The sequence below is a fragment of the Salarias fasciatus genome, chromosome 20 (genome assembly GCF_902148845.1).
Source record: "Salarias fasciatus chromosome 20, fSalaFa1.1, whole genome shotgun sequence".
Lineage (NCBI taxonomy): Eukaryota > Metazoa > Chordata > Actinopteri > Blenniiformes > Blenniidae > Salarias > Salarias fasciatus.
This window is the reverse complement of record NC_043764.1, coordinates 15816981-15839970: the sequence shown is the minus strand read 5'-3', so window position 1 is coordinate 15839970 and position 22990 is coordinate 15816981. Positions and strand designations below refer to the sequence as shown.

General features: G+C 46.3%; 2 protein-coding genes across 2 annotated transcripts; one reads left to right on the top strand and one right to left on the bottom strand.

The window, feature by feature from the left end:
- Positions 1 to 1134: 1134 nt before the first annotated feature.
- rab5if (RAB5 interacting factor) lies at positions 1135 to 4666 on the bottom strand. Its single transcript, XM_030118271.1, has 4 exons — positions 4360 to 4666; positions 3595 to 3698; positions 3364 to 3493; positions 1135 to 2784 (listed from the first exon to the last, which is right to left on the bottom strand). The coding sequence occupies exons 1-4, from the start codon at positions 4465 to 4467 to the stop codon at positions 2743 to 2745; spliced, it is 384 nt and encodes a 127-aa protein (XP_029974131.1). The 5' UTR covers positions 4468 to 4666; the 3' UTR covers positions 1135 to 2742.
- A 5892-nt stretch (positions 4667 to 10558) lies between these two features.
- Positions 10559 to 22702, top strand: zhx3b (zinc fingers and homeoboxes 3b). The gene is given in 8 exon segments (XM_030118266.1): positions 10559 to 10970; positions 16584 to 17215; positions 17218 to 17504; positions 17702 to 17809; positions 17897 to 19414; positions 19957 to 20664; positions 20917 to 21211; positions 21779 to 22702. Coding segments are annotated over 7 exon segments (3375 nt in total). The 5' UTR covers positions 10559 to 10970; positions 16584 to 16767; the 3' UTR covers positions 21790 to 22702.
- The last annotated feature ends 288 nt before the right edge of the window (positions 22703 to 22990 follow it).

The window sequence follows — 22990 nt, the reverse complement described above, 5'->3', positions numbered from 1 at the left end:
ACGGCTTCATCTCTGTTATGTCACATGATGCACTTTGCACCAATGCGGTCCTTTCTTTCTTTGTGCAAACTTGATGCTCAGCTCAATTCCGAAGGACGAAAAACCAAGCTGAAAGTGGTGAGTGACATTGTAATGCTGGAAAAAGTCATCAGTTAGATTACTGGTTACTACAAAAAAGTAACATTGTTTAAAGCCGTTACTCCCACCACTGGTCTTGACTATAAAAAACGAAGTGCAATTTGACCTAGATGTGCAAATGAGCAGATATGCATATTACAAGATGGCATCATTTAGAACTTACCTGAGTAGTTGACAACAATGTATCAGTTATAAGTGATGTCATCACCTAATTTTACATAGATATGCAAATGAGCAGTCATGAAAATTAAATGTCCTTTAGGACTGTCCTTATTGAGTGCGCAACAATGTATCAGTTTTAAAACAACATTGTTCTCTTTATAAAACACAGTAAAGTGCCATCACATTTAATCAAATTATTAAGCATTCAAGTAATTATTTCACATGATGCATTTATGTTTACACTGTAATATGTATTACACAATGCACCATTCAGTTTATTTATATAGTAGGCTTGATCATATCATGATCAGAACTTGTCAAATTCTACAAAAAATCTTTAATGTCCACACATTTCTACACACACCGATGTAGTAACCCTGATCACCTGAACTGACTACACCACATTCTGACAACTGAAGTGCTCCAATGCCAGTTAACTGCAAATTCCTTCTTATAGACTGTAACAAATTCAAACAGCCCAGTTCCAGCCCACAGGTCGTTTTCAATTCACCCCCCCCCCCCCCCCCCCATACTGTCATGATTTCTTTGATGTGTCACATTTTCTAGTAACAACCGTGCCCTGTAGATCGTATCTTGTGTATTCTTTCTACTTTACATTGTTGCATTTATGTTGCTAAAGTTCTTGTATTTTAACATTTTGGGATGGGCATTCCAAATACTCTACTGTGTGGGGTTACTTCATGCTAACTATGCAGGCACAGACACCATCAGTGCTAAAAACACAATAACGTGGCTACTGAAATCCAGTCCAAAGATGATTCAACAATAATCTTTTCGAGTTTCAGAATTCCAACAAAAAACACAAACCATCTCTTGAAAATGGAGGCCAAACAAAGCCCATGTTTAATGATTCCCAAAAGATTTGATCAGAAAATACAATCCTTTCACACACCAGCTGCATATCTAATTAATCGTTACAATAACGTTGCAAGGACTGTTCTCAAAATTTCTTCACTATAAAATACTGAGGACTATGTTACATCAAACAAGATATAACATAAATACAAATAAATCTGTTTAATACAAGGTGGATTCGACAAAAGGGACATTGTACAGAATTTACAGACAACTTTAAATTAATTTCAAAACAGATAAGACTTTGAACTGGAAGCTACGCGTGAGAAAAATATTAGACTTAAATAAATTTTTTTTAACCTCTCCAACTACTTTCATTATTTAAATGACGACTCAATTAACTAAAAGCAAATAATGGCAGTGCACAGATCCACTTCGACTTCAATTTGTGGCCATTTGAAAACAACATGCATGTTCGCTGCAGAGAAATGAGTTTAATGGAAAGATCAGTTGCATTGTTGAACGTTCCTGACTGGAGTGACCAGAGGGCTGGAAACCAGCCACTGATATGTGCGCCTCACAAACAGCATTCGCTTAGACATCGACCGGTCAACTGTTAGCAGACTTTAACAACTCAGATGTTATTTAAAATATACTGAAGGGAGAAAAAAAAACAAACAAATATAGGTGCTCTGAATCATATTTTAAATGACCATGGAATCAGATTGCTCGACATACACGACATTGCCAAAAGTATTCGCTCGCTCGCCCGCCTTTACGAGCGTAAAAATTGACCCTGCTACGCAATTCTTCATTGTCGAGTTGCTGTTGTTCGATTTCACATAGTACTACTGACAGCTGATTGTGGAATATTTAGTCATTTCACATCTGGACTTGCACAGGTGGCATCCTATCATATCCCTGGAACTCACTGAGCCTCGACAGTGACCCATTCTTTCACAGATGTTTTTAGAAATAGCCTGCATGCTTGATTTTATTCCGTGATATGACTATGGAAGTGACTGGAAAACGTGAATTTAATGATTTTGAATAGCTGAACAAACACTTTTAACAATATAATGCAGCTTATATTCTCAATAGTATCTTTTATACTTTTGTTTTAATTTCAATAAAGCAAATACACCATGGAGGAGTGACTTTTGGAGCAGTGGCATTTTTGTCTTTTAAAGTTGAAACTTGCTTTTCATTGAAAAATAATCAGCACCTTGTTGTCACTGTCATGTTAATATATATCACTTTTTTCCCCAAACAGAAAGAAAAACATCAGTTTTGCATCAAGAGACGGTTCAGAGCCCAGGTGACCAATTTCAGCCAAACACTTCTGTTTTCTTTGTTTAGTGTTTTCAAACAAATGATGAACGTGACAGAGGGAAATGATAGCATACTGGAAGCTTAATGGCAGCTGCCTTCAAGAAGGAGCACTCAAATCAAAGAAATGACGAGGATTTAACTGTGTTCGTCGCTGGATGTTGTTTTCCCAGGATGCACTGCACACTGAGAAGTCATACTGTATGTAGCATCGCCGACCCCCTACCATGGCGTTCCTGTGTCTTGACAATTTTAAATCAACAGAAATGTTCGTAATTAGTGTCCTTTGAACTCCTCTCAGTCAAAATGAAGAGCTGTGTAAAAGATTATCCACACCACCTGGAAAAGAGCAGAACAATTACATGAAATCAGTCCCCAAAAACAGTGTGACCATTCAAACCTGGACAAGCTCACCAAAAAATAATGATTAAGATTATTTCATTTAAGAGATTTAATCTCATTTAAACAATTTGACAAAAACTGAGAAGGGTGGAAAAAAAAACCCTATTCACAAACTGTGAAAAAATCTACGAAAGATTTAAACCATAAAATATGAGAAAAAATATTTGAGTTCAAGAATTTTACAGATTTTATATATTTTCACAGTCATAATATCTTGTTGATTATTGCAGCACATTCTCTTCCGTCTAATTCAAACTGAAAACCTCAGAATTCACATGATGGAAAAATGGAAATGCTAGCTTATCTATTTTTTATCATTCTTGATTGTTCAAGTGGAATGTATCCTCAAAAAGCAGTTCTCATGCACAATGAAAGCTTTGGCACTCTCCTCCATCATTATTGAAGAATATGAATGAGAACCTCCTGAGCTGAGAACCTCCAGAGGAGACAGCAGAAACTTTCAATGCAGGACAACCGTTTATGTTTTAATATTTTCCTAAATGTCATCAACCTCACCAGAAACAGGGCAAAAGATGTCATGAAGCCTTCTTTGGTGAGTTCCCACGTGCCTCCATACTCTTCCTCGTCGATCTGCTGAAAGCTGCTGAAGTATACATACAGGACGCCCGCATTGATGATGCAGAATCTGACCATGCAAAGGAAGGAAGGAAGGAAGACACAAGAATTTATTAAGACAATCTGCTTTGACAGTGATCAATGTTTAAGGGAAGTGTAAACAATACTTACATGGCTATGCCCAGAAATCCTTTCAACGGAGCAACACCCCATATCACACCAAGGATTACTGCAATTATTTGTCGGAGCCAGTAGATCACATCTAAAAACTCATCCTGTCAAACAAACAAAACATGTCAACTCAGCATAGTATAATCTTGAAATTGATCATTTTTTTCTTGTGCCATCGAGGCCTTGACAGAAAATAAAAACCACATAGGAGCGAATTCCTTTGAAAAAAGACGTCAATATGGATAACTTGATTTGAATATTATGTTGAGTCAATTATTTTAAGCCAGAGAGCTTAGTTAGAAGTCAGGATAAGACTTCATACAGGATAAATGTTTTATTTTAGACCTGCAACATCAGAGCATTACATTTATGCCTTTGATTTTTCAGTCAAGAATTTCTTGTTTTTAAAGCCCAAACAAGAGGTTAGCGACCATAATTCACCAACAGCAAGGATATTAGTCTGATGCAAAATCAGACAAGGGAATGAGGAAAAAGGTCATTTTTTACACTCCTTACCATCAAGCAAACGGAAGTTAGGGCTGTGACAATTTGAGTGACAATACAAGGAGTACATTCCAGGACCACAAGTAGTTGATACTGATAAATTCAAGAAAAACTTTGATAACCTTTGAGAAAAGCCCCTGAACCTAAAGAGCATGACTTTATCTCTGTCGATTTAATCCTTAGCATGGCAGCTAGCAGCTGCTGGTGGCGAAATGTGTGCTTTCCCGGCTTTGAGAAGAATAATCTGGAGCTGAGGCTGACCTTTTCCTCCCAGACAGCAGTACTGCAGAAGGCTTTGCTCCATGTGGACTGTTTTACACCCCCATTCAGCAGATGACTTTCTTCTTTCCGCTTTGAGCTGCTCGTCATTCTTTGCGTTTCTTTCGGCTTCAGACGTCAAAAAGTTGTAGTCCGAACGTGTCGACACGTCGAGCAGGACCCGGGTCTCCGGAACTGACCACACGCGCACAGTAAAGGGGAATATTTGGAGGTATTACTCCAATCTGCGCTCCGCTGAGCTGACAGATTTCAATCGCTAACCTTAAAAGGAGAGACTGCGCATGCGCGCTGCGGTTTGACCCCGGTCTGCAGCGACCAATCAGAGAGTGCGACGTCTCCGCACGGCGCGTGCAGAACCACCGAGAAAAAACACAGCGACACCCAGCGGCGACATCTTGCCACTGCAATTTCACATTAACATTATCAGTGATACCAAGGTCGTTCTTGATTAAAACATACATTTAAAAAGAAAATACACAGTCTCCACTTTTAAGTTCTGTGTAATGAGAATTACAGATAGGAATGGTTCAGGCCATACTGGACCATTGTCTTGGAGACCTGCACTGAGATTCCTTCCTTTTTCATTCTCCATGTTCCACCACATTGATATAGCTCTTTTATGTTGGTCAGTGCTCTCTCTCTCTCTCTCTCTCTCTCTCTCTCTCTCTCTCTCTCTCTCTCTCTCTCTCTCTCTCTCTCTCTCTCTCTCTCTCTTTCTCCCCCAACCAGAACAGCAAAAAGTTTCCACCTCTGAGTGTGGTTCTGTAAGTTTCGTCCTATTAAATGGGATTTTTTATCCTTTCCATCATATCCTATGCTTGTTCATGTGCAACTGTTGGGTATTTCTTTGTAAAAGTGCCTTTAATATAAAATTATGTTGAATTTTCAGGCTCCTGTTGTGCAGGGCCAGGGTCGAGATTCAGTTAAGGAGACTAGCACAGTCTCGCAGACTTTTAAGGTCATTGTTGAAACTGTACAAGTGGATAAACTTTTCAGTTAAGAAAAGTTGAAATCATCCTGGATTGTTTCCAAGTTAAGCTGCTCCGCTTCAAGCTTCTCTAATACTCCACACATTACATGTCACCAACATTCTGTGCACCCTGTCCTCTTTTTCTGTAGGATCTGTGATTGTGGAGAGAGGAAGAGTGTCTGATTTTAGGTTGTTTGTTTGGTTGCTTTTTTCTCTCTTTCTGTCATCTAACCTCCAACTACAAAAGTCAAAAGTCTGGTCTTTAAGAAAGTTTCAATTTCTGTGTCTGGTTCTGCAGAAACTTTTGACCTCCGAATCTGGTTCTGCAGGTTTCTTCCTGTTAAAAGGGAGTTTTCCTTCCCACTATCTCCTGTGCTTGCTCAGGTTGGTATTGTTGGGCAAAAAATGCATTGTCTTGGAATTGAATGATTTGAATGGAATTAACAATAATTCAAAACTTAATCAGGATTAGTTCATATATACAGTTAGTTTCTTGGACATGGAGGATTATGGATTTTTTGATAATCAAAGTATAAAAAAATGAAAAAGAAAAGTGTTTGGTAATTCTAGTTGTCTTAGCATGTTAATTTGTTAACATTGTAATACTTTCATATAGAATTACAAAACAACAGCAATAAACCATGTTTGTAATTATCACCAAATAACTGCTGTGAATTACACATGAATGTTGAAATATGAAATTCGTCCTCATTAGCCACAGAAATAATGCAATTCTACCTCCACATCATATAAAAGAGTGAAGCTAGACCCAGATGTGTGAATAAGCTATGTATAGTTTAATCACATCTTTTTATTTGTGTTCAGCATTTAGCAGTAAGCACTGTTACCTCATAGCAGGAGAGTCTGGGCTTGAGTCCAAACCGGGGTTTCTTCTGGCTTCACACGGCTCTGAGTTGAATAAAATTGGATGGAAAATGGCTGAGTGAATGGGTTCTGGCTTCCTTCCACAAAACAAACAACATGCTTGTAAGGTTAAGTCAGGTTATTTAAAGACACTGAATTATCTATTGGTGTGAACGTGTTTCTGATTCCGCTGTTTCTCTGTGATCAGTTCAGGATGCATCCTGCTAATCTCTCAATGTCAGCAGCTCCTTTTACCTCGAGTCTGGATGAAACATGTCCAAATGATGGATGTTCACATTATTACATTATTCTATTCTAGATTTAGAAGTGGCTGTAATTACATCTTTGGTAAGTTAAATAGTTCACGTTGATATTGTTATGTTTGCTCCCGATACTGAGTTTAATTATACTGAACCAACGTGCGAATAATGTGCAGGATTTAAATATATATTCATTTTTCCTACCCACAGTGAACTGATGCTCTCTCACTTGTACTCACTACTGCATTAAAGTCTTTCTGTTGTGTTCTTTACTGTCCAGCAGAGGGCTTCGTCTGTGAGAGTTGAGCTTCATTGTCCCAGTTGTTGATGAACACAGGTGAGATCAAGACTGCTTAAAGTAATTACTCCTGATATGATCCAAATGAACGAGAATAGGACTTCTAACTTCTAACCACAGCTTATTCAGCATAAGATCTGAGTCTGAGATTATGTAGGCGTTCAAATTCACGGATGTTGCAGGCAGCTAGAGCTACTCTCAGCTGACTATGGGCAAACAAAGAGTGCACCATCCAGTCCATCACAGGGCAAACATAAAGACAATCACACCCAGTTATCCTACAGATCTAACAACTTAGAGATCAATTAATTAATCTGGGCTGTGGGATGAAACCTTGAAAAAAAACATACGCTTATTGGGAGAACATGCAAGCTCCAGACTCAACCTTACTACCGAACTCCTACCCTACCAGGATGTCTCATATAAGAGATTTGAAATATGACAGAAAGATATTTTCTATTCATTAGCACGAAGAAAAATCTGTCAACATGAATAAATTAGGTGTGTGATTTGAATATATGGCTACTTTCTAGCTACTCTCACTTTCTGAATGTATTCATTAATATTCTGTGGAATCTGTGAGAATTAACATGTGTTTGAAACTCTTCAGACAGAGAGTTTCAGTAGTTCCTTTGGGTTTTATAACTGATCCACTGAGCAGAAACTCATTCGGGAGGGTGTGGGTGTGTCACCATCTTTATTTTGACTTGAATTACATTCATAGCCAGGGATCAATGCTAAATCAATACAAACTTGTAAACAGCATTACAGTCAGCACATTTCATATTTAGTAATAAGTTGTGATGTGGACAGTTTTATCTGCAGGGAACAAAGTGATACCGTGTGGTTTCCAGAGGTTTCCACATCTACAGCATGAGTAAGAGCTCTTGTTTATTTAAAAGGCATTACTGTTCATTTCTATGACCCAATTTTATAAACGATTTAATTCCAGCAAAAAGTATCTATCCATACAAGAAACGACTACGCTAAGCATTTAACCTCCTTGTGTGGCTCTCAACCACTGTTAGGTTTTCAAGCTGCTTTCTGAGATCATCTTAGATGTAGTCTGCGGTGCTGTTCAATAGCTGTATTTATTTTGGCTGTTACTCAATGAAAGAAAACAAGTTAATCCACAAGAACAGGTGTGCCCTCAGAGCTCATTATCATAGGAATTTTTTAACACAAAAACTTAATCTATGCAAAATTAGAAACACAATTATCTTTCCTGTCTGTACGCTGAGCTACTTAACTACTGAAAAAAAGTGGCAAACAGAGCTGAAGATGACTTGGGACTGTTTGATGGGTAGCTGTTGGTGCTGCTGGGCAGATCTAACCAGGGATGAGCGAATGATAAGATGAGGCTGTATGACTGGTACGTTATAAAGGTTCAAAAGCCAGTAAAACAGAGGAAAGGTCATATAATCAAACAGTGAACCTCGAACACAAAGGCGTCCTGTCGTAAAATACAAAAACCTGTGTCAACACCTTCAGTCGAAAAAGCATGTTTTTAATGCCTAAAATCTAATTCACATGAATGCATTTAAAAAGTCACTAATGGGGGAGACTCCAAATACTATTTTTTGTGTTTTTGAAAACAGTGAACTATATATATAATACATAAAGTGGTTCTAAACACAAGCAGATGTGAAAGGCATTCATAAGGTGACCAAGGATTAAAACAGTTGGAAAAAGGTAGGAAAAGGGTTTGGAATAACAATGCTTGGTGGTGTGGTCAGGTACTCAGATTACGCTGATGTAGATGGTTTCCATTGGACTGATGTGATGGGTGCTTCTCACCAACCTGAAATGTGCCTGGGATTGAGTGGCGTCCATCAGCTCATCAGCTCCTCACGGTACTGTTCACAGTGAAGCGGTCTTTCTGTGACTCTTGCAGCGTCTCTGTATCTCTATTCAACCTGCTGATGACACTCTGTAACACTCTGAGCTCAGCGGCCAGTGCCGAAGGAAAACATCCCGTTTGAAGTCTCGCAACTGAAACACTGAACAGCCGGGAATGTGCATTCAAAAGTCTAGAGACGGTCACATTAGGTTCACCTGGAAAGGTTATCGTCGTTTTCATCCTGAAATTTCCACTGAAACAAACTATTTCTTACTTTTTTCTGAGTAGTGTAGTTTAAAAGGGAAGTAAAACACATAATCATTACCTTAGAACATAATATGCTTCTATCCAAATGAAGAAGAAAAGCTAAGAAAACACAATTAAATCTTTCCAGTGAAGCTGTGGTTCTTGATCTGACTTTATGGCAAAATATTTCTATGAGTAAAGTAATCAAAAAACATTGACAATTAGACAAATAAAGACGATGGCATGAGGGGATATGGATGACTCTAAATTGCCCGTATGTGTGGATGTGCTTTTCTGTGTTTCCTTGTGATGGACAGGAGGCATTCTGGGGACTTCCTGTATAATTAATAGTCAGCTGGGACTGACTCCTGTCCGACTCCTGAATCAAAGCAGCATGGAAGAGATTGAATCTCTTGTTATAGTGGTAAAGTTATTCTATTCACTGAAGTTAATGATGATTGGATTATTCTATCAGACCTTTTCAAGTTGTCAATTTTAGCTGAACACAGGCATCACTTTTTCTTTTTTTAATTTATGCACACAGATAAGCCAATACTACTTCATGGATGGGGAAGCTGGTTTTCACTGAGCTAATCAGCTGAGGTTTCAGTGTCATATCTGTGACTCTTACAACACTGTTTTCAGTATTTATACGATAATCCCAATGGATGGATTAAGAAACTGTGGGAAAATTGAAGCCAATGTCTTGAGTCTAAATGGTTAGCCCACTTGCCATAGATTTTCTGCTGGCAACGACCTTTGACACCCAGAAAAAGAAGATGGACAAACGAGGTTAAAACTGGGAAACATACCCGGCCAAAGACAAGTGAGACTGTTGAAACCTAAACCTAACAACTGTGAAACAAAGACTCAATCAGAATGAGAGTGTCTGTGTGTGTGTGTGTGTGTGTGTGTGTGTGTGTGTGTGTGTGTGTGTGTGTGTGTGTGTGTGTTCTTGTATTTCTATCCTTGTCGAGGCCAAATGTCCCCACAAGGATAGCAAAACGTGGAGCGACGTGCCTTGTGGGGACCTTTTTCCGGTCCTAAGTAGGAGAAACAGTGTTTTCTTGACCATGTTGTTACTGAAAAAAGTAAAAGCGCAAAAACATTTCTTTAGGGTTAGGCTTTGTTGTGGTGTGGGTTAGGGTTAGGGTAAGGGTCAGGGTTAGGGGCTAGACATGAATGGGAGTCAATGGACGGTCCCCACAAGGATAGAAATACAAGACTGAGCGTGTGAGTGTGTGTGTGTGTGTGTGTGTGTGTGTGTGTGTGTGTGTGTGTGTGTGTATGGAGATGGAATCTGCACAGGTGGATCTGGTCCATCCTGATCTATTCTATTCTATTCTATAACCACTTAAATGTGCTAAATGATCAAACAAATTATAAACAAATTAAAGATTTGCTTTTAATTCCATGTTTTTGGATAGCTGAATACAAGAAGAAATCACTGACAGTTTGGTGCTTTGTGAGTTTGTTGTGTTTTTTGCAGTGCACTGTACTTTATCCTGCGCCCATCAGCTGAGGAGATTTGGTGGTACTGTCTCTTTAAGAGAGGTTACCTGGGATGGGGGGGGGGGGGGGGGGGGGGGGGGGGGGGGACAGGTGTGAGCCGCAGGAGCATCACGCTTCCCCGGCAGCGGGGGGGCTGTTTGTCCCGTTATAGCAGAGGGGCAGGACGCCCCCCTATAATGCCCGAGGGGGGCGGGTGGGGGGGTCACCGCCTGGACGGGATGTCCGAGCTGCTCGCGCCGGCCTGTGCGGTGCAGCTCGAGCTCTCACGCCAACTCCACCGTCGATGACGTGTTGCGTCACGTGAGCGCTTCTTCCCTCGTACGTCCGTCGTATTTTCCTCCCTCCGCCGCCTGCCTCGGCTCCGGCACTCTCCAAACAAACAGGCGCAATAAGACGAAGGGGGGCGGACGCTGTCGGGACCGGTGTCACGGTTATCAGCACCGGACGGACGGAGGGGGTCGAACACCTACAACTTACCATCAGAGAGAAGCCCGAACCCCCCCCTCCCACTCCACCACCGGTCCGTTTGCGGCTCCTCTGAGCCCGCATCCATGTAAACTTTACAATAGCTGCGCCGCATACGAAGACGTCCCGCCGCGCGAGGTGAGTGTGGCTTCACGTTCTCTCCAGCGTTCCACCTTCCTTAAACTTGTTGTCTTACCTTTGCGTCTGCGGCTCAGCGGTGCTGGCCAGCTGCATGTCGCCTGCTTTAAAATGGCGACAGCCGAGCCGGGGGGAGAGAGATAGGGAGGGAGAGTAGTTTTTTAGGGCTGGGGAGGGCTCCTCCTGAAGGGCTTCGCACTGTTTTCTGAGCCCAGAATGCGGACCGGAGCGGTAAGTTTGGGGGCTCGCCCCCGCGTATAAGTTGAGCGGAAGATGAGCGCGCATCATTTTTGGAAATATTGAATTAAAAGATACTGTCCAGATACTTTGTGTCTGCTTCAAAAACACACAGACAGCTATTCTGTCTCAGTTTGAAGTGTTTCTGACTTTCCTCACAGGCTGAAGTCACTCTAGCTTCCAGTTTGTGCCATGATTTAAAAAAATGAGACATCACTGACCTCCTCACTTGTTATGACTGACAGTATTTTTCAAAAGTGGACAAATTGGTTGACTGTGTGTAATTTCACTTTTTCTTTTTTGTTGTTTTTTTTTTGGCCAGGTGTTTTTGTTATTCGCTTGTATTGACATACTTTTGGTTCATCTTCAGCTGATGTTTCTATGGCGTGCCAGCCATGTGAGCCTGCAAGCCGTTGCCTTGGTTATTTCCCGTGTCAGTGTTGTCATGAGTGTGTGTGACTCCGTGGATTAAAAACAAAGCTTTCCAAGACCAGGCACCTAATTTGTGTCTGAAGTCCACGTGAGTCCTGGGCACTGACACACGGCTTAATCCAGCCGTCTATTTATCAGTCGCCGTCCACCGTTTGCTGTCAGGACAGCCGGGTGAGCACACATGGACCAGCAGGACTGAATGTCGCTGTAGCATCCCTGGATGTTAGGATGCATGGAACGTTCATCTTTCTTTACTTTCACTTCTTCCTGAATCTCACTGTGTTGTGTCTTGAGCTCACTGACTAGTCCCTCCCTCCATCCCCTCTTCCCAGCCTTCTTTCTGTCTTTCTGCTCCTCGGATTTTGGTTTGCACCTCACACAGGTTGGTGTGAGTGGATCATATGAACATTGCTTTGTTGTGTTTTGTTTATTTCACACCTTGAAAGTCACTTTATAGCTTCTGTTTTAAAATCCGTAATGACCTGCTGATGAGGCAATAAAACCAAGCACTGTTTTGAGGCTGCAAGATTTCTTTCTGAAAGTGTTTCATTTTGCACTAATCCATGTAATTACAATTTACTTGCAGATGTCTACTATGTATGACCACAATAACAGACGCAGGTTCTTCTCAAGGGCCTGTCTGACAGCCTTTGAGCGAGAGCAGCGTGCTCGCCTCGCGCGTCCACAGCCGGCAGGTTCGGGTCAGCAGCGGTAGCAGCCTCTCTTGCTCTGCTTGGCTGGTTAACAGCTTGTGATGTCAGCCATTTTAGGTTGGACAGCAAGGAGCATGGTGCTCCGCCATTTTTCTCTCCCTCCCCTCTCAGCAGCCCGGTTTTAACGCATGCACCGGCAGTGGCCACAGCAATGCAGCCGCTTTGCAGCCCACGCAGATCCATTCCTCGACCTGAGCGCAGCCTAAACTGGACTCAGGATCAGATGGAAAGACACTGTGGGAACATTGTCACTGAGGTTTTCTTGTTGCTGCCAGGATTGAGTGAAGACTGGAACAACAGTGGAAGGAAGTTTAGATGTCAGCGTTTACAGTAGCGTGCTGTGTTTGTCGGTGAGCGAAACCCTGGAGGTGATTGACGGGAAAATGTTAGCCGGGGCTGTGCATTGTAGGAGTAGGTAACTGGAAAGACAGTAGAAAGCATGGCGAAGGATTTGTGTATTGGTGCGCAGACGCTCATAGACGGGAAAGGTTTTGTGCCGGGAAGGCGGGGACTTGATAATTAGCTCCAATACACGTGGGGTTGGAGGTTCGAAAGTGATTGCTTCAGCCTAATTTTCATTGTCTGCTTATCTTACTTTCCCGGCTCTGCATCGCTCTACAATGAGTGCAGGAGACCCAGAGACGACTGAGGCCCCTGCAGGCCCAACACAGGAGCTCAGAGTTACACGGGGAACAGTCTGTCTGGACGGAGACTCAGGCACCGTGTTGACAGGAAGGAGATGGCATCGACTCCGGCCAATGGCGTGCCTTGGCGGCGGCGACCACACCTAGCAAGGGAGACATCAACACCGTGTGAGGGAGGCACTGAAATAGGAGCAGGGCAGGGACTCTCCAAATACCACTCACAGGGGTGTGTGGAACAAACAAGCCCCGCTAGAGCCAGGGGCTGGATGGCACAGGCGTGTTTACCCACATGCGTGCACTTTAGAGAAACGAGCTGGTGAGAGGAAGAGAAGAGAAGAGAAGAGGGGAGGAAGGAGAGAGTGAGAGAGGGGTAGGAGGTGGTTGCCATGGGGACAGTAACACACCAGTGGCGCTGTCGACCCGTCTCCCCGGGCCAAACTTGCTCGGGAGAGGGCGGAGAAGAAGGAAAGGTGGGAGGGAGAGAGAGGGGAGGCACAGGGTGCAGAGACTGTTAAAAAAAAAAAAAAGAAGAAGTGGGGGGGTGAAGAGATGAGGAAAAAAGTGGGAAAGCCAAAGGAAACTGAGTCAATAAGGAACGCTTCTGTACACCTATTCTCCTGCCTACTGAAGGAATTAGCTCCATGCACAGATATCAGTTCTACCTGTGTTGTCAGTGATGAGGCCAAGAGTGTCGTTAGCATTCAGCTACACTGTGCAGTCAAGGATTTCTTGTGTGAGTGCTATTATTGTCCCGCGCTGGGAGAGGATGTAGCTCAGGCCTTGACAAAGCGTCAGGCAGTGGAAGAAAGGAGGTCAAGCTGTGCGGAGCCATTGATGAGGCAAACAGAATATAGGTTACGAACCAAGGGGTCAAAAACGCTCCCTTTGTGTGTCACAGGGAGCTCTGTGACTCTGAAACGGTAAAAATGGCAGCCTGACTACCTCAGTAAACAAGCCGAACACACACACACACACACACACACACACACACACACACACACACACACACACACACACACACACACACAAGCGTGCAAGCAGCCACCCCCGCACGGCGCGCACACACTCACAAATGCAATCACACATACCCACCTCACCCCACCGCTCCTCCCTCAGTTCCACTCTCAATCTCACAGGAAACCCACACATGCAAATGTTCGCACACATAACAGGCGCAAACCCACCGCCGCCACATGGCCAGCCAAACGTACGAAGGAGCGTTCGGCCTAACGTCGTCGGCCGCTGCGCTCAGTCAACACAAATCATCCGAGGCCCAGCGTCCTCGATGAGACGGTATGAGCTGCCAATAATAGCTCACCTTGTTTTCTGCCTCACCTGTGCGCGGCCTCGTCTGGTTGAAGCAAAGCGGCTGCTGTGGGGTTTTTTTTTTTTTTAATGCTTTTGACATGTCATCCAGGTGATACTTGATGTTAGGCGTAGCTGAGGCGCCATCGATCAGTTTTTTTGAAGCCTTCGTTATTGTCGGACTTGATGCTCCAGAACATTTTGAGCGCTGACTGCACGTTTTCAGGGATTATTTATTTCAGCAGCTGCTGAAATGCATGTGAATGCAGCTACAGACGCTGGAGCCGAATTTCAGGTTATGTCCACTGACCGAACATTCCAGTCTGTGCTGCACGGGGTAGGTGGGCGGGAGGGGAGGGGAGGGGAGGACTGTGATTGTAGTTTGGAGCAAGGAGTGGGCTCCGTCGCGCGGGGGTGGTCAGGGTTGGGCCGGGGAGTCGGAGGGGGGTATCAGGGAGGAAAATTCCTCACTGAAACACCTCAGTGCTTCCTCCACGATAGTTAACACCCCTCCTCACCCCGAACCGACCGCCCATCCCCCACCATCCTCTCTCCCATTCGCTGTCCCTACCCCTTCGCCTGTCACCCACACCCAGCAGAACCACGTGATGGATGGCTGCGAGACTGCCCACCCATAAGCCTTTGTGTTGGTCATGTGACCAGACTGCCTTGGCAGAGCGGTGCCCCCTGATGCAGAACTGAATGGCAGGGGAGCAGGAGGGGTGCACCACAGTCCAAGCCAAGGGCAGTCTCTCTCTCTCTCTCTCTCGTTCGCTCGCTCGCTCTCTCTCTGGGGGGGGCAGCAAGGGGGGGGGCAAGGGGCATCACGTTCCCTGCACAGTAGCAAACTTTATTTGCCTGTTAACCCCTCATTCTCTGATCCAGAGAGAAGAGGGTCACCTCACCAACACTGATTCGATTGTGAATCCAGCAAAGTTTTCATCAGTCTTCAACGAGCTGCGTATCACATGTCAGCTACACGGGAGCGGAAGTTAATTTTGCTTCAAAATGGAGCAAAGTGAACCTGAATGCCTTCGCCCAGTCCGAGTGTAAATGGTCATTTGTCGCACTCCAGTCCTGTAAGGGTTAAAAGTGCTCTGAGCTAATGCACCGTGACCTTTGAGGAGAAAACCAGCGTTCTGTTTGTGGCTACAAGAGAACTTTGCTGTTGTACAAGTGGTATTTGTGTGATGTGTGTCAGATCAACGGCTCACCTGGAAAACATGATGATGCTCAGGCAGTCGGATGTGGTGTGTGTTGCAGGTTAAATATGGGCTTCCAGAGCTAAATTTGTTTGAAAACTCTTTCCATGTTTATTAGCTGGATATTGAGAGATTGCTGAGTTTTACTTTCAAACTCCCTCCAGCTGTTGAACCTCGGTGAGTTTTCAGGTGTCGTGTTGAGGGCTGGAGCGGCTCGGAGAGCGAGTTGCCCTGGAGCTCTCCTCCAATGCTGCATCACCACCTCTCTGCCCGAGGGAGGGAATGAGAGGCGAGCTGGGAGGGGGGGGGGGACTACTCTGCAGGAAGCTTCGCCATTTTGTGTGCAGGCAAGGAAGCAAGAGTTGTGGAGAAAATCTGGGAACTTTGTAGAAGGGGAAATGTTAAATCTGCTCGTTTCATGAGGAACATCACGATATTTCTAAGGGATCTCATCTGAACCACCTACCTGTCCAGTGCCAAGGTACCCTCAATATTCAACACACATATTCAATAGGCAATATGTCTGAAGAGTCTCTATAAAAGTGTCCATGCTAAGCTACAGAGGCAGATTTAAAAAAAAAAAAAACAGAATGTGCTCAGACTGTGGGGGTGTGTCTGAGAGAGGGGAAGTGAGACGGAGTTACATGGGGGAGGGGAAACAAGGGGGTAAGGACAGGAGCTCAACCTCAGAGCCTTCAGTGAAGAGGGAGTCTCAGCTTGTTTGAAAGTCCTCATAAAAGAGATTGGCTTCTGTTTTATGAGGAGAAGACTTGATCTAATTTGATGAAACCTTCATGAGCAGCTCTGGACTTCAAGGACTTCTGTTTTTGTCTCCAAAAGGCCATTTTACCTGTGCTGTCGACCTTTTACCTGAAAACGTCTTTGTGCGACTGCTTTTTTTTTTTTTTCTTTAACCATGAAATCTGGTTTAAGTAAGAGATTTCCTCTCATGAGTTCATACTTTCCACTTTATCTCTTTGAAATGTGCAATTCTGTGCAATTAACCACAGTTGAACTACAGGTGTTAATCATTTATAATGATTGATGGTCTAAATCATGTCTTCTTTTTTTTTTCCTCAGGATTTTCTCCAAAACTGTTGCGAGAACCACAGCTGGACCTATGGAAATGACCCGCGGCCCTCCCTCCTCCCCCATGCCTGGCCTATAGTCAACGAGAAACCCATACTTCTCTCTCACACCCCTCTCTCAGCCATTTGACCAACCCTCCCCCCCCCTTCCTCCTCCCCGACTCCGCGGTCACACCATGGCCAGCAAGAGGAAGTCAACGACCCCCTGTATGATCCCCAGCAAGATCGTCCACCCGTCGGAGGAGGTTCAGCAGGACCCTCCCGTTCTTCTCCGTCAGTCCAGGATTTCCGGAGGCGAGAGGCATAGCCCCCTCGACCCCGGAGTGTCTTCCAAACCAGACGCAGGGGACACTGTCAAAGATGGCGCTGGTACTTACACCTGTAAGCCTTGTAACTTTGAAACCCACGACCTTAACTTGTTCCTGGATCACGTCTACACAGGGCACCGAGACTTTCGCGCAGATCCCAGCTTCTTTTGCATTAACTGTGGCGTTTCGTCGCCCAAGTTCGAAGGGCTGGCCCTGCACAACGCACGAATTCATCCCAGCACTTTAAACACGTCTCTGCAGCTGAAGAAGAGGGACCGGAGGTTGGTGGTGGAGCAGAGTCTGATGGCCAGCGCGGACACGGGAAGGACGGTGAGATTTCCATCACTAAAACCCCGATCATGAGGATGCTGAAGGGAAAATCGGAGCCGAAACGGATTGTGGTGCCGCACCCGGTCCCCGAGGCGCCTTCGTCAGACACGCCCTCGGTTTCGACGTCCACAGAGAGAAAAGAAACTGCTGCAGTAACTGTCACTCATGTTCCCACGATTGTCCACAATGGGACGACGAAGGTCACGCTGCCCTCAGCCATCCAGATAGTCAACGGCTCAGGAGCATTACCGATGCTGAAGACGCCAATCACACAGGTAAAAAAGCTAGCTTTTAGCTTAGCTACCTTAAACTTGCATTATAATTGATTAGAAGGCCAGGTAAGGAAGAGTGATTTCAAAGTATAGATGGACACGAATAAACAAAGTGCGATTCATAGTTGAGTTCAGTTTTTTTTTTTGATTTATCTGTATTTCACTAACGAGAGATGTGATGATGATTTCTTTTCTTTTAGGTTGTATCAGTTGTTCAAAACAGGAACTTTCATCATTCTGCACCTACAACGGCCTCATCAAATGTTTCCTCCACTTCCTCATCTTCATCCTCGAAAAATCTCCCCAAAGTAATGATTTTTGTGTCGATGCTGTTTTCATTGCATGTCCAGCAACGTAATAACTTCGACTGATTATTTTCCATCTTTGTCTTCCAGGTGATGATTCCTTTGAGCAGCATCCCGACCTACAGTGCCTCCATGGACTCCTCTTCCTTCCTGAAGACCTCCTTCAGTAAATTCCCGTACCCGACGAAGGCCGAGCTCTGCTACCTGACCGTGGTCACAAAGTTCCCCGAAGAGCAGATCAAGATCTGGTTCACGGCGCAGAGGCTGAAGCAGGGCATCAGCTGGTCGCCCGAGGAGATCGAGGAGGCCAGGAGGAAGATGTTCAACACCATCATCCAGACGACCCCCTCCAGCTCGCAGAGCCAGAGTCAGAGTCACCACAGCGCGGCTCAGCACACCATCACAGTCCTGCCGGCCTCGCTGGGCGCCGCGGGCATTCCTCACATCCTGCAGGGGTCCCTCGTGGGGCAAGGCGGTGTCATCGTCACGCAGCCCGTGATTTCGAACGGCATCCAGGTGAGCAGCGCCCCCGTGGCGCTGGCCGTCACCCCCAAGCCTCAGGCGGCGGCCCGTCCCATGATGCAGGCCCGGCCCGCGGCGGCCCTGGTGGCAGACAAAGGCATCAGCATGATGGTGGGGGCGGTGGGCAGCAGCAGCAGCACGGGGAGCAGCGTCATTAGCAGCAGTACCAGCAGCCGGAGTGGGGGAGGGGCCGCCGGTAATGTGATCGGTAGCAGCCAGGCGAGCGTCATCAATCTCAGTCTAGGAAATGGAAATCACAGCGGTTCAAAGGTGAGCGGCGTCAACGGGAAACACCGCAGCGCCGGCGCCGACTCCAGCGACAAGAGCAATAGTAGCAGCCACGTAAACGACAAGAACACTGGTCTCAGCAGCAACACCAGCAGCAGCGTCGTGCAGAGCGAGCAGGAGGCCGCCGTCGACAGCGAAGACGAGAACGCCGACATTGAAACAGACAGAGATACAAACGGTAGCAGCCACAAGAGAAACGCCACCAGCGCAGGCTTGGATGACCTCGACCTCTCCGCCCGCGACTCCCCACCCATCAACCTGGAGGAGGAGGCGTCTTCTCCTGCTTCCAAGTCCTCCTCCCCCTCGCCCGGCTCTCACAGCAGCTCGTCCAGCTCCCGGACGCCGTTCAGTGCTTTCCTGGACGCCACCTTCTACAAGGGCAAGAAGTCTCCGGAGCAGCTCAACGCCCTCAAAGACAGTTTTCTGTCCAACCAGTTTCCCGACCAGGAGGAGGTGGACCGCCTCATCTCCCTGACCGGGCTCACCGTGCGAGAGGTCCGCAAGTGGTTCAGCGACCGCCGCTACCACTTCCGCAACCTGAAAGGCCCACGCACACCGGGAAGTCAGAGCAAGTGGGGCGCTGGATGCGGTTCCAGTACGCCGGGGAGCGCCAACCCCATCGACCTGTCCGACGGCGGCAGCAGCTCCAGGGCCAAAACCCCCCAGCACAGCCCCGACGGCCTCAGCCCCACCGCCGCGCCCACGCCCACCTCTCCGACCACGCCTTCCCGCAGGCACCCCAGACCGCCCTCTCCTGATTTCACAGCGATCCGCTACAAAGAGAGGGAACCCCACCAGGTGAGTGACTCCTCATTCCTTCTACTGGTTTTATCCAGCATGACACATCGGACTGAGCTGCTCCTGTTTTTATTGGATTATTCCCAATTTATCATCATATAAATCAGTTAATCAATTTCATACTAATTCATTCTGTTTAATCCCAGAAAATTCTGTACAGCAACTATTACTGAAACATAAACAGACTTGTTTAAATAATATGTTGGAGTTTTTTTTTTTTTTCTTACAGACAGGAACACTCTTCTTTCTATTAAACCAGTGAAAACAGTGATGAATGAAGCTTTTGTTTCATACTTAATCCATTAGAATCCTGAATGACACAGTACAATTTGAATGCATTTTTAATGAAAGCATCTTATTGAAGATGCAAAGAGCATGCTTAATCCTGAGTGAGAGTTCTGTGAGTTAAACAGCAGAAAAATTGATCCTATTTTGTATTTTAGTTTTAATTTTCTGGCAGTTACAGTTAATTTACTAATCAGGAAATCAGTAATTGTCCTTCATTTTTCTGATTATACACTCCATTTATGCGTTCCGTTCAGGTTAAGGCCTTAGAAACCAGCTTTGCCTTGGATCCCGAACCGTCAAGCGATGAAGTGGACCGCCTGCGATCGGAGACCAAGATGACCAGGAGGGAGATCCACGGCTGGTTTGCCGAGAAGAGGAAGAGAGTGGCGGCTGAGAGGAAGAGGGAGGAGGCGGAGCGGGCGCTGAGGGAGGAAGAGGAGGAGTCGATGGAGGCGGACGGAGAGGAGAAGCACAGAGACGAACTCAAAGTCAACCCCATCAAAATAAACCTGAAGATGCTGAAGGTGACGGAGGCCAACGGGAAGCCGGAGGGCGAAGCGCCGGACGGCCCGGCGATACCCCCCCAGTCCTGCAACACGCCCGGCTCCTCGCCGAGCGCCGCCACCGCAACCCCCACCGTCAAACCCAAAGCGTCCCACTCCCCCAAGCCGGCGTCCGTCCGCGGCAAGAAGACGGTGGAGCAGCTCCACCTGCTGAAGCAGGTCTACGCCCGCACGCAGTGGCCCAGCGCCACCCAGTACGACGAGCTGATCACCGCCACCGGCCTGCCCCGGCCCGAGGTGGTGCGCTGGTTCGGGGACTGTCGCTACGTGCAGAAGAACGGCCAGCTGAAGTGGCTGGAGGCGTACCAGACCACGGCCCTGGAGGAGGACCTGAGGAAGGGGAACGCCACGGTCCTCCAGGCCCACCTGGACGCCCACGGCAGGGCGGAGGAGTCTCAGGTAAGGCCCAGTGAGAGCAGACGCAACGTGCTCGCTTGAATAAGGTGCAAGGTTGTTTTGCAAATGGTTAATTCAGATTTGCAGGTATGCAGTTTTGTCAACAAGGACTCGGTGTAACCAGGTGTGAATATAGAAAAGTGCAACAAATATGTGCGTCTGTAAATATTAGAATCCTCCATGAGGTTGTGTGTGTGGGAGGTGCTGCTGCGCGCCTTCCTAAAATAACCTGCGCCGCTGCGTCTCTCTGCTCAGCTGCAGGAGTTGGCTCAGTCCAGCGGCCTCACCACAGACCTGGTGCGACACTGGTTCTCTTCCAAGGCGTCTCCGTCGAGGATCGAACCACCCGCCGCTCCCGCCGCCGGTCGCGCCAAGGGAATCCGACCAGTTTCGGCGGGCGTGGCGGCCGAGCCGCAGACGACGGGATCCTCCCCTCTGGAGCCGCAGCCGGGATGCGGGACGGCGGAGGACATGGAGCAGTCGGTGTGCGGCGCCACGGCGGCGGCGGAGGAGAAAGCGAAAGCGGACGAGCCTGTGAACGCCGCTCAAGGTAACGACAACCCGCCTGCTGTCGTTTGACAGGCTAACGAAGTCTCCGTTTTACTGACTTCCTGATAAACTCCTGATTGTGTCTATTCAAGTTCCTTCACATCATTTGTAACAAACGGCATTCACCGATACTGTACACAGGTGGTTGCCGTGGAAACCAGTCCAGCCTTAGCGCCCCGGTTCTTGATTACGTGTGACGACACACAGAAGTAAACACAAGTATTGCTGAACCAACGGTTGAAAGGTGTTTTAATGTTCTCCTATAAATGACAACGAAATGCACCACAGCATCACCGTGATGTACTGGAAGCAGAAGAGTCGATTAGTTGATCAGTTTCCTCGCTGATCATCACGGCTCAGGCGAACCTGACTTTTCGTCCGGGGTCGTTTTTCGTTCCTGACGGCTGATTCACTGCTTCTGGCTCAGATACACTCAAGTGAAAAACACATTTCTTAAGAACTATGAGTCACGCAGCACGCCGCGCATCACAACACAGGAAACTTCTACGCGTTTCTGTGACGTGTTGCCACGGCGACAGTTTTAATTTCTGCCTTTTAATTGCTGCAGGAACCGATTGAAGAGGCCCTTTTGTGCACGGCCGGAGTCCAGCAGGCAGGTGGTCTTTGTTCCCGGGGGGTCGGACTAAAGGAGGGCAGATGTGTCTGTAACCGGATCACCGGACGGACACGCGGACCCAGAAATGATCCCCCACCCACACCTCTGCCCCCTCCCTCCTCCCTCTCACCCCAAGAGGGAGACGTGACCTCCCTCACATCGCGAGATGGACACTCATCCCCCCCCTCCATTCAACATCCACCCACTCCTTTCCCCTTTTCTCTGGCGCTCTGTTACATGCACACACACACACGCACACACACGCCGACACTCTCCCGTCCGCCATTTTCCCTTCCAGCAGAGACTGGGGAGTGGAGGAGGCGGCATGGGAGGAGGAGGTGAGACGGACAGCGTTTTGCACGCCTGCTGCGGCGGGAGAGAGAATAAGCTAAACCCAAGTCGGTCACATCTCTTCGTCCGGTTTCACCAAGACACGCCGACAGACGCCGGCCGCACTCGCAGGCCTCCCCCTCCACGCGCCAGCTAGACTGTCCACAGTACCGAATGTGACGAAACGTTTACGACGATGTTGTTTTTGAACATCTCTTTTATTTCTCCCCGCCCCTGTACATAACTCTGTGTCAAGCAGAACGTTAACTATTCTGAGATGGGAAGACATCACGGCGTCCTCCAGAGAGCGAAGCACCCTGCTGTGTCTAAAAGGAAAAAAAAAAACAAAAAGAAAAAAAAAGAGTCGAATCTGCTTTGTGTTGTAGCATCAAGTGCTTCTTCGCGTCGCTGACGTACGTTTGTTTTTATGGGACTTTCTTATCAGACATTTGACTGTAAAAGAACTGTGAGCTTTTATCAGAGTTCCAAACTTAGGCTTGATGTATAATTTTTACAGATGGTATTTGCAGAATAAACAGAATGTAAAAACAGAACGGGGTGAAGTTGTTGGGTTTTTGTTGTTTTCAGTGTGAGGTGTCAGGTGGTGAAACGGTTTAATGTCTTCCAAAGAACTCTAATAAGGATCTTGATTAAAGAAGAGAACAGTAGTTCAGCTGAACACATCTGCATTGTGAAGATGTGAGGACCGTTCGCAAGCATTTATCCTCTTTACTTCCAATAACTGACAGTGTAAAAAATGTGGAAGTCAAAACAAAGAGAGAACAGTCAGTTCTGTTAGTTCATCTTGAAATTAATGTAAATTTGGGTTAAGTC

Coding starts and splice junctions, on each gene's coding strand:
- rab5if (XM_030118271.1), bottom strand. CDS start 4,467: ATGACGAGCAGCTCAAAGCGGAAAGAAGAAAGTCATCTGCTGAATGGG. Junction 3,494..3,594: donor GGATTTCTGGGCATAGCCAT/GTAAGTATTGTT, acceptor TTGCATGGTCAG/ATTCTGCATCATCAATGCGG. Junction 2,785..3,363: donor CATCTTTTGCCCTGTTTCTG/GTGAGGTTGATG, acceptor GCTCTTTTCCAG/GTGGTGTGGATAATCTTTTA.